We start from the raw sequence: 12,177 nt of genomic DNA, 5'->3' as shown, positions 1-12,177 counted from the left end.
TTCAGACGATCAGATTACTGTAGACGTGTATTAACCGCCTCATATTATCCAAGAGCTATTAGATATCTATTAATCTATCCCAAAACATAGCGCAGTCCTTGCGTGTATTATACAAAAAATCAACTGCTTCCCAATCGTTACCATCTTAATCCCATGCATTCTTTCCCGGTTTATATCTTTTACCATTGGTGACTCGATGAACAATGCCGGTCTTTGTAAGCACTACCAATAAAATTGATCTCACTCCTTGGCGCAAAAATATCAAACTCGCAATTCCCAGCATTAGCGCACATAGTACGACAAACTGGGCTGTCACACTGGTATCAGAATCCACTACGGCAAAAGTACTATTGGTTAAAGTTGCCGCATCTCTGAATGTGACCAAAGCATTTCCAAAGCGTGACGAAGTTGGTGCCAAAGGTAGGATGTGTTTCTGCAAAAATCTCGTCCATCCCCGAGCATCGGTAGACGATGGATGTGGAACCACTTTTATCTTTGGGTCTCTCAAATGATCAACAACGTCTTTCGTTTCACGAAAATACCTGCCTGTCTTAAGTAGAACGAAAATGTAGGCGTCTGGATGTGCTCTAAGTCGCACGAACTTGAGAAATTCATAGAGATCATCCGTAAACTGCATTGCTGAGACATTTTCCTCCGAGTCTTTGTCTCCAACGTTAACGATAACATAGTCCGGAGTACTCATCTGTATTATTGGCGACTCGTAGAAGGCGAATAAGCCGGAATGCGGTAAGCCGCGCTTATAGTAAGGGTCACGATAAACCGGGTTGAGCAGAGGGTATTGTTGGGAAAGTGAGCCAAATTGAGATGTACAGTTCGACGCAAAGCAATCATCTGGAGAGCGTTACCGCAATTCATAATATAGCCCGAGTTCATAATGCTTACCAGTAGTAATATGATTGTGACGGAAATGTAGGCTCTCAGATGCAGCCCACTCGGCGCTATTCATAGCGAAAGACTGCTCAGCATGGGCAGGACCCCCAATAAATTCCACGTAGGGCAATGCCTTCTGATAGTTGACCCAGGTAGGATCTTGTCTAACCACCACGGTGGGCATATAAAATCCGTGAATAGACAGAGGCGACGTACGTCGAGAAGACGCAATTTTAACGACATGAGGTTCACGGGACAGTTCAGAATAAGCAGACTGCCCACTCGCTATATCTGTAGCGTGTGACGACGCATCTGTAATGTTGATCCGCAGCAAAATAGGGCCGGCCTTCGTGTCAGAAACGTTAATAGCGTTCCAAACCTCAAACTGTGGTCCACCGTCAACGGAAACAGTGTACGTGAGGTTTGTCCATTCTTGTATATGCGGCTTAAGTAGAAATGTGCAATGACTTCCAAATGACAAAACGGTCAAGTAAGTACCTGGCCATACTGATGCCTTGAACACCTCGCGGAATCTGTGCCACCTACCAGTAAACTGCCAATCGCAAGAACATATTAGCTCCACCATACTTCAAACTCAAATCGTTGCAACATCACTCACAGCAAACAATCCAGGATGTCCTATTGGTGTAACAAGTGTATCCTCTGCTGGCTTATACTTAAGGTCAAAGAACTCTGAATGAGCCCCCGTTGGATCCTTCGCTTCGGCTTCCATAGACCATAACAATAGCAAAGACAAAGCTAATAGGCCAACCCCTGGCCGCCACCTATCGTGTACGAAAGACCTCATGATATGCTGTTTGTCAAGTCGGATGACCTGCGAATATGCTGTCTTGGCCAGAAGCTACACGAGGGTCCACAATGGAAGCTATACTACAATTGCTGCAGCCCCTGGAGACAAAATCGAAAATAATCGCTATAGAGTGAATGGAGAGGGGAAGGCTAATCGGAGTTCAGTAAAGGTTGCTGAGCAATCTAGTTGTCGTCTGGATTCCCAAAGGCGAGTGCGATTGTATCTGAAGCTGTATAGAAGTCGAAAGGTTCTGTTGATTTGAGAGTAATCGTCGCGTGTACAGCATGGTACGCGCCAGGAAGGGATTTAAGGTGATCCATATGCAGCTGGACTCCTTTAGCGTCCGATTTAGGTTTATCCAAACGCCGCTCATCGCTGTAAAGTTTCGCATTTTCTGATCCGACTTTATTCGAAATTACCGTTTGGGAAACTATCTCTGGGTGATCTTTTGACCTCAAGCAGCCGCTAATATTCATTGATGACTATCCTCCACCGCCACGATGAGTTGTTAACCCTATTGTTGCGATGTGGATGTCTCTTTTTCCTTTGGATACCTTGGACTTAGTATTATGTCTGGCTTTGTTGTTCGACAGTGAGACACTATAAGCGCTGTCTGTCATCCCAGATTTTTGGTAGATGTTGCTATATGAATGCTACTGCTGTTTAATTTTGTAAAACTGGTCCACATACTAAGAGACTCATCTTGGTTACGCTACATAGAGCAGGTCCCTGCTGCCACAAAGACATAAATCCGGTAAACTTTGAAGCACACACGTTTTGTGGCATCTCATAGCTAGACACTTTCAACATGGTGAATTCCAAACACTCTCCCCATCTGCTCCCCTTGTATCCCAGATGTCCTGAGTTAAGATGTTGTCAGCGTTTGCACACTGACATTTGACGCGTATCTATTCTACTGTCGGAATACATAATCGAGTATCTATGAACGGAATTGCAGGATACTGAATCCCTGGAGATGCTACATACAATCAATGCGCCAAAGATATTGTATCTGGCGTTCTAGGTATCGCAAGTGGGGACAATCTAAACTGGCAATCAAATGTTTCTATTCCCGGCTATATACAGTTTGGCTAAATATAGACGATCCTTTTCTATTTGGTGATCCTGAAATATTTCGACCTGTCAGTAATTGGCTTTTCATGTGTGTGTCACGAGTTCTGAAGGTCATATAATGCGTAAAACCGGGTCGCATTGCCTTTTCGTTCTTATTGCTGCAACTGACACTCGCTTGACAAGTACACCATATGTCTGCTTCTTGACTCACATTCGCCGTCTAAAATCTGATCGAGTTATTATTATGCTGACCCACCCAAAACTTCCGTGCGTGTGGAAGCAAAGACATCTCGGTGTAGCATAAATGATCATTCGGACCACATTGAAGTTGGCATGACTATGACGTTTAGGAATCCGCCGAAATCCGCCTATGATCTAACTCTATCTTGAAGTTAAGGATAGAGGTAAGTTATTCACAGACAGATTGATTTCATACTATAGCTCGCTGTGGCCTCCTATTATCACTGTATTAATAAAGGTGAGAGAGTAATTAAAAACGAGGCTATTACGTGAAGAGAAGAACTTCAGGAACTGATACTTTCCGTTAAAAACATGACAGCCCATCGTCAGCTCTTTCAACTTAGGTACACCGTTCAACATTGCCATCAGCAAGTCCAGAGTCATAAAATCCTGTGACTCAAAACTATCGTTGAATTTCAGCCGAATCGGGACTCCAATTTCTGGCAAGGAGAATTCGTTAGAACAATCAACCTTCGCGAAGAGGGGCTTGACGTAGGACGTGTAATCGTTTACGGTGATAAATCTGATCTTGAAAATATACTCAATGCCGTAAAATTCTTCACTATTCAGAATACTTCTTGATGACGACATTGCGAGCTGCTTCAACAACACCCAAACTCGGTACAATAAGTTCCGGATAGCTGCAGAATCAGTAGGACAGGGTACATCCCTTGGAACAACTTTCACGTCCGCGCCATGTGAATACCCTGCCAACTCCGGATTCTCTTTGTATATCCTTTCAGCTTTCTCTAGGTTTGCTCGCAAGCCGAATACTCTCTGGGCTGTCGGGTCATGGTCCATCACGAACACTGGATGACGGAATAACTCGCGTTGGATAAGTTCTCGCCATGTTCGACTCAGAAGGGAGTAGTCTGAATAGTTGAATCTAACATCTCTCGTGTAATTCACATACGCATGCATTCGTGGAAGTCCTGAAGGCGCAGTGAGCACATTTGCATGCTGGAGAATGAGCTCGTTGATTTCAAGTGGTAGATTGTCGAATGAAGGCATGCCGATGTATTTACAGGTCACTGACCTGTAATTCAGGTACAATGCCAGAATTTATGGCAGACACCAAGTCAGTGTCATCGCCCGGAATCGCAGCATTTATTTTTTTTATTTTCTGTGGGAAAGCAGCAGGACGCGGTTGATCGACAAAACAACTTCAGCGTTAACTGAGGCACGCGGTATCGACGTCCCAACGCAAACCAAGCGCGTGCACACTAATCTACCCCACAGCATGGCATCACAATCCTTTGGAACTTTACTAAATATTATGGTTTCCAAGGCTGTATAGCGACGATTTATTGACTGGCTTACAGCGAACATCACTGTATACGCGACCGCATCCCTACCTTAACAAAAGGTCACGCAATTGTCGTTAACACTTATCACCCGTCATCCCATCATTCCGTGGAACATGGAGAAACTTTTATTACATTTAGGCAAAATCTAAAAAGGAAAATTCGGAGCCTTACAGGTCAGAAGGAATCGCCGTCTTAAGCGACTCAAAATTCAAATTCGAGAAGCGAAGTCAAAATTTTGACTTTTGCTTTGGGGCTCCTCGTGCAGTTTGGCAACTTTAAAGGGTTAGGTCAAATCAATAGTGGTTAGGGCTGACCTCCTCAAAAATAGGGTGTTCAATATATCATACTCAAAGTCCCTCAACCTGATCTAGCTGTTCAGAACAGAAACCATGGCACCAAAGAGAACTCCGCGTCAAGCAGTTGCTAAGGCTGGTGCTGTATCTTCTTCTCATTCACCGGCGACCGAATCGCCAGCAACATCCGGTGTCTCAACTCCTGCCGCGTCAAGGATTCCAGCGCTCCCTACGGCGGCAGACACATCAGCAATTGTCTACCAAGCTTGGAATTCCTATGTTGCAGATACTCCCAGGAAGTTCAAGCTAGTTGATGCATTTATGTTGTTTCTAGTAGCGGTTGGACTTATTCAGTTCGTATATTGCATATTAGTCGGAAATTACGTGAGCTATCCTGATCCGCTGTTATATTGTCTCCGTGGACACTATTGACGAAGATAAATATAGCCTTTCAATGCCTTTCTTTCTGGATTCAGTATCACTGTAGGCCAATTTGTTCTCACAGGTAAGTCACTGGGCTAAAAATGAAACTGGTTAATCTAGTGATCAATTGGGACGCAGTGGCGCTGACGTGTTCAATTCTAGCTTCGCTCCGTATGCAAGCAAATCCCAACAACAGCAGTCAATTCGAGAAAGTTACACCAGAACGGTATAAGTGTCCTTTTTTCATTGAGAAATAGATCTATGTTTGTGGAGCTACTACTAATGCTAGCAAATAATGTAGTGCATTCGCGGACTTCATCTTCGGTAGCTTGGTCCTCCACTTTTTCGCCTACAATTTCATCAATTAAAAGCAATACTTTCGTCACCGTTGCTAATCGGAAACTGTTCGTATAATATATGGGATAGGCTGGTGGAAGTTGGGGCGATTGTACATTATCATCATTATTTATGTAAAAGTTACTATGATGTTGGTTTCACTGCTCAATGCTTTAGTCAAGTTAAACCAAGAATGTTACATGATGATCATAAGCACGCAGCTAGAGTGGCTGCCTTATTGAGTCTAATAGTAATTGTTCCCTGATTGCGAAACTTCGCGATTACTGTTTTTGAAAGATAAGCGTGGGCTCGTATCATAATACAAGATAAAACCATTCTTAGTTCACGTACGTGGCACTCAACGATATCTGAATTAACTACACTTTGCTATTCCTAACTATTCCACTCTTCCCATTAATCATCAGATATTCAGCCAGTGTGCGAAAAGTTAATAATCGATGTTGTGTTGTTGGATTCTCACATATTAGAGTTTGCACTATTATATTAAACTTGGCCGCCATCATTTGTGTTACAAGCCACGCTGACGCCTTTTCAGTTGCATTATCATATCGTTTACCACGCCGATTTTTACAGTATCGAAATAGTCCAATTCAGTAATGGTAAGTAAGCATGGTCACTACAGCCGTCGTCTTAATCTTCTGAATGTCACTGTTGAGTCGAACCGCAATCTTCAATCGCCAACTGCCATCTAATCGAGTATGACAGGAGCATCCCGCGTTTACTCTGGCCGCCCTCTGCAGCATCGGCGGTATTGCCGGCTATGCGTAAGTGTGGATACTCTCTTTCTGAAACGCACTATCATACTCGTTGTTACTGTGTAGCATATGGGCGACTCGCTAAACATGAGTTCTAATGCAGTCGCCGGAAATCTGTTCCTTCCCTTATCGGTGGTGTTGGCGTTGGCGTTCTTTATGGAATCAGCGGTATTAGATAAATTACTTGCTTTTCACATTTTCGGTTTGATTAATCATTGTAGGCTACCTCTTGAAGCAGAATAAGGAGTATGGCATTCACACCGCTCTGGCTGCCTCTTTGGTATGAATACCTTCTTTACTGTCGACCATTTTAATTTCAAGGAGTGACGTCCTAACTCGATATAGCTCTTGGTTGCTGCCAGTGCTCCGCGTGCAATTCGGCTCAAGAAAGGAGTTCCTGTTGGATTGACTATTCTTGGATTGACTGCTGGCGCGTATTATGCGAAGAAATATAGCGACTTCTACTTGTAATGAGCTTCCATGGTGTGCCGTGACTTGTTCTTGGCCGTTGACTCTTGGTTAGACCATTTGAAGTTCGTTGCTACAATACTGCTCCAACCTAGTTTTTGTTGTATATATCAAAGATGTAAATTAGGCCTTCGGAGTTATTCCGAGTAACATGTCTCCCCTTTTTGTCTATAAGTGGTAATGTAATCCTGTAACCACTCTCTGCTTATGAATTCAGAGTACCGCGGGTAAATGCGACAATCGCTGTTGCGGAATCTTAGTATATGTAATTTCCTGGGATACGCCTGCATTTTGTAATACGTTATCATACCTTGACGTACTGTAGCAATAGAGCAACGCAAACGATATGGAGGAAATAACGCGTGACCGTCGCGTCGCCTGTGTCTCCCCGCCCTAGCCCTACCAATGTTCCATAAAATGTCAACGGTGTTACGCGTCACAGGCACTATTGGTCGCTGGCAGCAGCTCGACATATATTCGAGCAATTTCGATAGCTTAATAAAATATCGGCATCCGCTATTTCCAATTCGTGGTAATGTCATACGCGATGTCGCGCACTACGCAATCGTCAATGAATTCATTCGCAACCGGGAGTGGCCAGATGAATTCTGACAGGCCCAGTCAACCGCAGCGCGATAGGAGCGATCGATATAACCCGCCACGATCACCACGGCGGATACGAGACGATAAAAGATCCAGTACGAAGTATGCGGACAGTATCCACCGGGGTACCGGCAGCCGCGATATATCGCGTCCGCACAGCTCACCGAAACGGTACATCGAAGTGACAAACCAGAGCGATGATGAAGTACATGGCAGCCGGGTCAAGCGCCAGAAGACACCGACCAAGGTCGGATCGGTGCCACAGACCATGTCTGTGGCAACTCTCAGCAATTTCTTGACTGCGTCTTCGTCGCAGTCATCGTCGCTTTCGTCAACCGTAGCGGTACCATTTAACGAGATGATCCAGTCTGCGCTGAAAAATCCAAATAAGGTTGTCCGTACGTCGGAATGGCAGTCGGGTGGAACTGGACCGTTGAGAACATCATGGAGTCGGCAATCACCTCAGGACGGGTCACATTCCTCACAGAGCTCACTGCGTTTGTCCCCACGACCGGATCAGCCACGACTGACATCGAGCCAAGTCGAACGCGGTACTACATTGCGTACATATAAGACGATTAGAAAGACAAGACATATTCGGGGACATGGTGCGTCTATCGAGGTGAGCGACAACGAGCAAGACGAGACACCTACACAAATGCGGCGAAATCCGGGAGCTGGCTCAAGTCCTGACGAGCTGTCAACGGCTCAAGTGTCGGATATGAGCTCGCAGCAGGCTAGCCCAGAAAAGCCGGGTATCCAGCTGGATCTATTTAAACAGCTCATGGAAGCATCAACAACAATTATCAACGAAGCCAACCAGAAAGTGGTGGATATTACTATTCCAGACAGAGCTATCGACGACAATGACTACTTGTCTTCATCACCGGCATCGTCACAATTAGCAGCAATAGAGGCTATCGAAATGAAGCATAGTGTGAATGAGCATGAGCAAGCCATACGTAATTTTGACGACAAGATACAACTCCGGACGTGTCCGATGTGCGGAATGGAGGTCTCGGAGGCCGTGAGAGATCGATTCAAGGTCGTCTCGGATTCGTTACGGCGGTCTTATGCGATCTGTATCAGCCATCGACGGGAATCTACGTTAGCGGACTCAAAGGGAAAGAATTACCCTACTGAATTGGACGAAAGCAATCTTGCTGCGCGGGCCGAAAAGTATGTTGCAATCCTCTCTGATATTATCAACGAAAATAGACCGTCAATATTTCAAGAGAAAGCTAAAGCTGGTGCTCTTGCCCTTGGAGGTCGTCGCATGGATGCTTTGGGACAAATGGAGGATGGTCTTGGAGATCTATTGCCAGGATATTACGGATTGAAAGGCAATAGTGTGTTATTACGTGTGGCATTGCGGAGCAGTGAAAGTGCAATCAGACGAGCATCTCGACGGAATAGATGGATCACGAATGTTTCGATAACCGGATATGCCTCGGCTGTGCTGGTGCCGGAACTAGCTATCCGGTTGATTATGGAAGACCAAAATGTCGACGAAGAGAAGGCTGAAAAGATCCGACAAGAGAGTATAGAATACGGCCGTGTTGTCTTTGGACACGAACGTGATGTCGTTGACCAATCGGATAATGATCAGTGCGAAGATCAGTCTATATCGAAAAAAAAGAAAAAGGGAGATAAAGACAAGGATAAGTTGAACAAGAAGAAATCCGATAGTAAAAAGAAGCATGTCGACGATATCAAGAAGAGTACCGCACCATTATCTCCGAAGTCGGTGACAATTCCATCGTCAGTTTCGTTGATGGAAGCTACTTCTATGCCAAAGATCACGGCTGACGGGGCTGACCGTCAAGACGTGAAAAGTGGCCAATCGATGATGGATGAAGAGACTAATGGGAAACCCAAATGTGCCGTTACAGCGTATAAATTTACCCCAACGAAGCCGTCTGTGGTGACACCAGCAGCAGCTGCATATGAAGATGATTTAGCGAAAACAGATAATGTGGTTGCGGCGTCGTTCGATTTTTTAAAGATGTTTGATTTACAAAAACAAACATGACTGTGTCAATATCATTACGAATAGCATTATGGCATTTGCATGCCCTATGGCATTTGTGTAAAATTAGATAGCTTCCAGATTTTAACAGTAGGCTTTACCGCTTCGCAGCGGTCAAAGCCATATGTAGCTGCTGTTGATCTTATATCGTCGAGAATCATATCTACGGAGTGCTTACCTACGTCGTTTCACAGATATTTCCGCAGAGGGTTAATTTTGTAATGAGGTCCCTAACCCGCAGAGAGCCGCACATTTTCGGCGAGTTCGTTGCAAATCAACTAATTTGACACCACCCGTGCTTCTGGGGTGCATGTGGCACGCTTCCCCGCAGATATTAACCATGTGCAGATGTGATCGAGATGCTAACTTTTAATTGGACGATGTATTCATCACCCATGATCAGAGCGAAGGAAGAGTTTTGCAACTGCGTGTGGTGCAGAGACATTGAGTTGAGCAAGTTAGTTGCTATCAGCTGCGCTTACGGCCGCCGTGATATGGTTCATAGCCTTTGCCCCGACCGGCTAGAGGTGATGCTAGGCCTTGCGAAGCCGCAAGCGACCGAAAAATTGTTTGGCGTAGGTACCGCAAACCTTCGTATTGGAATGCCCCACAACTGAGTTCGGTGTGATCGAATATGAGAAATAAGGTCTCGGGACTGCCACTACAGTATATGCCGACCAGAGGTCGCATGCAGAAGGGATAGGGTGGTTCGCTGTCAACGTTGATAATTCATGTGGACAGTGGAGACAGGAGCACGTCCGAGCTCCTGTGCTCAGCATTGGTGAAGCCTCATCCGCTCTTTACTCTGGGGTACTGATGCAGCAGGAGAAGACCTAAAGAATACATGTCTGCAAAAGCATACAGTAGTCTCTCGTTGTCATTCACAACATGAAGGTCTTGTTTTGACTCGTTTACCAGGTATTAAGATTCACGACCTCAACTAGAAGGCGGCGCACTAATATCTGAAATTCCTCTATATGGACGGGTTTATCATCTTGTCTTTGAAAACTGCGCCGTCAGCTCCAGTCTATCGTCAGTGGCTTCGTCCTACGAGGGGATTAGATATACTTATTTAAGCTTTCGAGGACATATTTTCACTGGCTTGTATAGTTATGGAATCTCTTTAGTTCATATGTCTATAGGTTTATTTAACTGTAGACAGTAACGACTTCAGAGCATCTTATGTGGATGTTGTATACCCGTGTATTACCCTTCAATCCCAATACACTAGTTGTCACAGAAGCTAATATCAACAAATCTAATGTACATAGTTGGTAAAGATCTAAATACTCTAATTTATCCCACATTCATAATAATACAACTATGGAAATAAGACACCAATTTAGAATTAACTAATCATCCTTTCAATCTGTGAGCGAGGATCACATGCAGTTAGCCGTACCACAGAGACCCAGCTCCAGAGCTGTTTGTAACAGATTGAACGGTCGCACGTGTCGGGATATGACTGCGTTTGATATCAAATGCCTCAATAAGCATTCTCCAGCTCTCATAGTCGAGCTCGAACACTGTCTGTTTCTGGCCCTCATCTCGGCGGCGTCTGATATCTTCAATTTTCTGCCGGTACTCAGGATCATTTCCATCAGGCATTTCAATCAGTGCTAATTCAAATCTGCATTAGCTCGTTCATTCCTACTTAGAAACCACAACTTACAGGCCATAAGAACCCCGTCCTCGTCCTCGTCAAGGCTGACAATACCGTCGCGCACCAGGAACGACAGATAGAACATGTTCTCCACTGATTGGGAAAAGCTCTCTGGGTTCAAAATCAACTCGAACGCGTTAACTGGTCGCTGCAACATTTCCATGACCGTCTTGACCATAATGACACTAGTGGAGGTATTATTCTCCTGGCGAACGATGCTACTTTCTTGGATAACCTCTGGTCGCACAAGATCAGCCTTGTTTCGACTGAGTCCTAGTCCTTGCGTGCGTTGTACAGGCGCTCTAGGAGCACGTGGCTCAGCGTGTGCTGCTAGAAATTCGTGTGTCGCTGGGCGTAGTAAGACGCCAGTCGCCACTTTGCCCAGCTTTCCCCACGCTTGCGTATCCTCCTCTGCAAATCCATCGACATCGTCTTCTGAATCCTCCGCGCCATTTTCGTTCCGATCTCTGTCTCCGTACAAAAACTTCTTCACCCGGATAACAAAATCATCCAAGTCGAAATCCACAGACGAGCCGAGCTTGAAATTGCGCACTTTCTGGTAGGCCATCTCACCAGTAATAACCAGTAAGCTCGAATCCAGCACAGCCTCGTGTGTCTGTTTGACTCTCTTGTACAAATCATTTGCTGCGTTAACTGTCTTCGTTATTCCAGGATCGCCCTGCTTCAAATATGCTTGTCGTGACTCCACAGTCTGTTTCGTAAGTTTGCGATAATCTTTCCGGAGTTGTCGTCGTTCGGAGACAGGCTGGTTCGCGTCGTAGCCCTGCGAAGTCTGCACCTTATTACTAGTATCATCGGCACCAATATGTGTAGCTTTCCGTTTCTGAAAGGGATTTTGCACCACCTGTCTACTCCGCTCGTTCGCGCGCGAGACGCGTTCGTTGTCATCACTTGGCGTCTCTGTCTGAGTGTGCTCGCGTCGTCGGCTCCGGGATGCCATATTTTCTTTCTCAGACGCAGAAGAAGGAGCAGTAGATGATGGGCTGATGGGCTCTCGTGCAGGTGGCATGTTCGGATGGTAGTTTGTTGACGTCACGCCTACTACGCGAGGTGCTGTTTGAAGGACTTCAGACCGTTATTGCCAACGCGCAGAGGATGTGCAGCGACGCACATCGCAAAACTTTATTTTTTCAATACACCGCACATAAATTTCACATTTTGCAGCGTATGGACTTTGTAAATTATTACGCAGTTTAACTAAATAGTATATTAGAGGCTGGGTACGATTACGGTACCGTCAAC

At 45.2% G+C, this 12,177-nt stretch overlaps 6 protein-coding genes across 6 annotated transcripts; 3 read left to right on the top strand and 3 right to left on the bottom strand.

Moving 5' to 3' along the window:
* Positions 1 to 49: 49 nt before the first annotated feature.
* V1508DRAFT_411622 (uncharacterized protein) lies at positions 50 to 1,996 on the bottom strand. The gene is made up of 3 exons (XM_066939495.1): positions 1,511 to 1,996; positions 904 to 1,444; positions 50 to 852 (listed from the first exon to the last, which is right to left on the bottom strand). Exons 1-3 carry the CDS (start codon positions 1,697 to 1,699, stop codon positions 146 to 148), a joined length of 1,437 nt encoding a protein of 478 aa, XP_066797922.1. The 5' UTR covers positions 1,700 to 1,996; the 3' UTR covers positions 50 to 145.
* Positions 1,997 to 2,723: 727 nt separating this feature from the next.
* V1508DRAFT_411621 (uncharacterized protein) lies at positions 2,724 to 4,191 on the bottom strand. The gene is made up of 2 exons (XM_066939494.1): positions 3,286 to 4,191; positions 2,724 to 3,231 (listed from the first exon to the last, which is right to left on the bottom strand). The coding sequence occupies exons 1-2, from the start codon at positions 4,025 to 4,027 to the stop codon at positions 3,212 to 3,214; spliced, it is 762 nt and encodes a 253-aa protein (XP_066797921.1). The 5' UTR covers positions 4,028 to 4,191; the 3' UTR covers positions 2,724 to 3,211.
* Positions 4,192 to 4,662: 471 nt separating this feature from the next.
* On the top strand, positions 4,663 to 5,717 carry V1508DRAFT_411619 (DAD family-domain-containing protein). Its single transcript, XM_066939493.1, has 4 exons — positions 4,663 to 5,000; positions 5,064 to 5,121; positions 5,202 to 5,265; positions 5,341 to 5,717. Exons 1-4 carry the CDS (start codon positions 4,713 to 4,715, stop codon positions 5,405 to 5,407), a joined length of 477 nt encoding a protein of 158 aa, XP_066797920.1. The 5' UTR covers positions 4,663 to 4,712; the 3' UTR covers positions 5,408 to 5,717.
* Positions 5,718 to 5,871: 154 nt separating this feature from the next.
* V1508DRAFT_411614 (transmembrane proteins 14C-domain-containing protein) lies at positions 5,872 to 6,972 on the top strand. Its single transcript, XM_066939492.1, has 5 exons — positions 5,872 to 5,995; positions 6,102 to 6,160; positions 6,255 to 6,319; positions 6,373 to 6,431; positions 6,497 to 6,972. The coding sequence occupies exons 1-5, from the start codon at positions 5,993 to 5,995 to the stop codon at positions 6,620 to 6,622; spliced, it is 312 nt and encodes a 103-aa protein (XP_066797919.1). The 5' UTR covers positions 5,872 to 5,992; the 3' UTR covers positions 6,623 to 6,972.
* A 71-nt stretch (positions 6,973 to 7,043) lies between these two features.
* Positions 7,044 to 9,347, top strand: V1508DRAFT_411610 (RTC4-like domain-containing protein). Its single transcript, XM_066939491.1, has one exon. It carries the CDS (start codon positions 7,155 to 7,157, stop codon positions 9,252 to 9,254), a length of 2,100 nt encoding a protein of 699 aa, XP_066797918.1. The 5' UTR covers positions 7,044 to 7,154; the 3' UTR covers positions 9,255 to 9,347.
* A 1,090-nt stretch (positions 9,348 to 10,437) lies between these two features.
* V1508DRAFT_411607 (Nse4 C-terminal-domain-containing protein) lies at positions 10,438 to 11,978 on the bottom strand. The gene is made up of 2 exons (XM_066939490.1): positions 10,924 to 11,978; positions 10,438 to 10,870 (listed from the first exon to the last, which is right to left on the bottom strand). Exons 1-2 carry the CDS (start codon positions 11,942 to 11,944, stop codon positions 10,644 to 10,646), a joined length of 1,248 nt encoding a protein of 415 aa, XP_066797917.1. The 5' UTR covers positions 11,945 to 11,978; the 3' UTR covers positions 10,438 to 10,643.
* Between the last annotated feature and the right edge of the window lie 199 nt (positions 11,979 to 12,177).

The sequence above is a fragment of the Lipomyces doorenjongii genome (genome assembly GCF_038497915.1).
Source record: "Lipomyces doorenjongii strain NRRL Y-27504 unplaced genomic scaffold V1508scaffold_7, whole genome shotgun sequence".
NCBI classification, from domain to species: domain Eukaryota; kingdom Fungi; phylum Ascomycota; class Lipomycetes; order Lipomycetales; family Lipomycetaceae; genus Lipomyces; species Lipomyces doorenjongii.
The sequence above is the reverse complement of the archived record's forward strand: the minus strand, read 5'-3'. Positions and strand labels throughout refer to the sequence as shown.

Coding starts and splice junctions, on each gene's coding strand:
- V1508DRAFT_411622 (XM_066939495.1), bottom strand. CDS start 1,699: ATGAGGTCTTTCGTACACGATAGGTGGCGGCCAGGGGTTGGCCTATTA. Junction 1,445..1,510: donor GACATCCTGGATTGTTTGCT/GTGAGTGATGTT, acceptor TGCGATTGGCAG/TTTACTGGTAGGTGGCACAG. Junction 853..903: donor TCACAATCATATTACTACTG/GTAAGCATTATG, acceptor AACGCTCTCCAG/ATGATTGCTTTGCGTCGAAC.
- V1508DRAFT_411621 (XM_066939494.1), bottom strand. CDS start 4,027: ATGCCTTCATTCGACAATCTACCACTTGAAATCAACGAGCTCATTCTC. Junction 3,232..3,285: donor CCTGAAGTTCTTCTCTTCAC/GTAATAGCCTCG, acceptor CAGTGATAATAG/GAGGCCACAGCGAGCTATAG.
- V1508DRAFT_411619 (XM_066939493.1), top strand. CDS start 4,713: ATGGCACCAAAGAGAACTCCGCGTCAAGCAGTTGCTAAGGCTGGTGCT. Junction 5,001..5,063: donor GCATATTAGTCGGAAATTAC/GTGAGCTATCCT, acceptor AGATAAATATAG/CCTTTCAATGCCTTTCTTTC. Junction 5,122..5,201: donor AGGCCAATTTGTTCTCACAG/GTAAGTCACTGG, acceptor GTTCAATTCTAG/CTTCGCTCCGTATGCAAGCA.
- V1508DRAFT_411614 (XM_066939492.1), top strand. Junction 6,320..6,372: donor CGTTCTTTATGGAATCAGCG/GTATTAGATAAA, acceptor TAATCATTGTAG/GCTACCTCTTGAAGCAGAAT. Junction 6,432..6,496: donor CCGCTCTGGCTGCCTCTTTG/GTATGAATACCT, acceptor AACTCGATATAG/CTCTTGGTTGCTGCCAGTGC.
- V1508DRAFT_411610 (XM_066939491.1), top strand. CDS start 7,155: ATGTCATACGCGATGTCGCGCACTACGCAATCGTCAATGAATTCATTC.
- V1508DRAFT_411607 (XM_066939490.1), bottom strand. CDS start 11,944: ATGCCACCTGCACGAGAGCCCATCAGCCCATCATCTACTGCTCCTTCT. Junction 10,871..10,923: donor GGACGGGGTTCTTATGGCCT/GTAAGTTGTGGT, acceptor GATTTGAATTAG/CACTGATTGAAATGCCTGAT.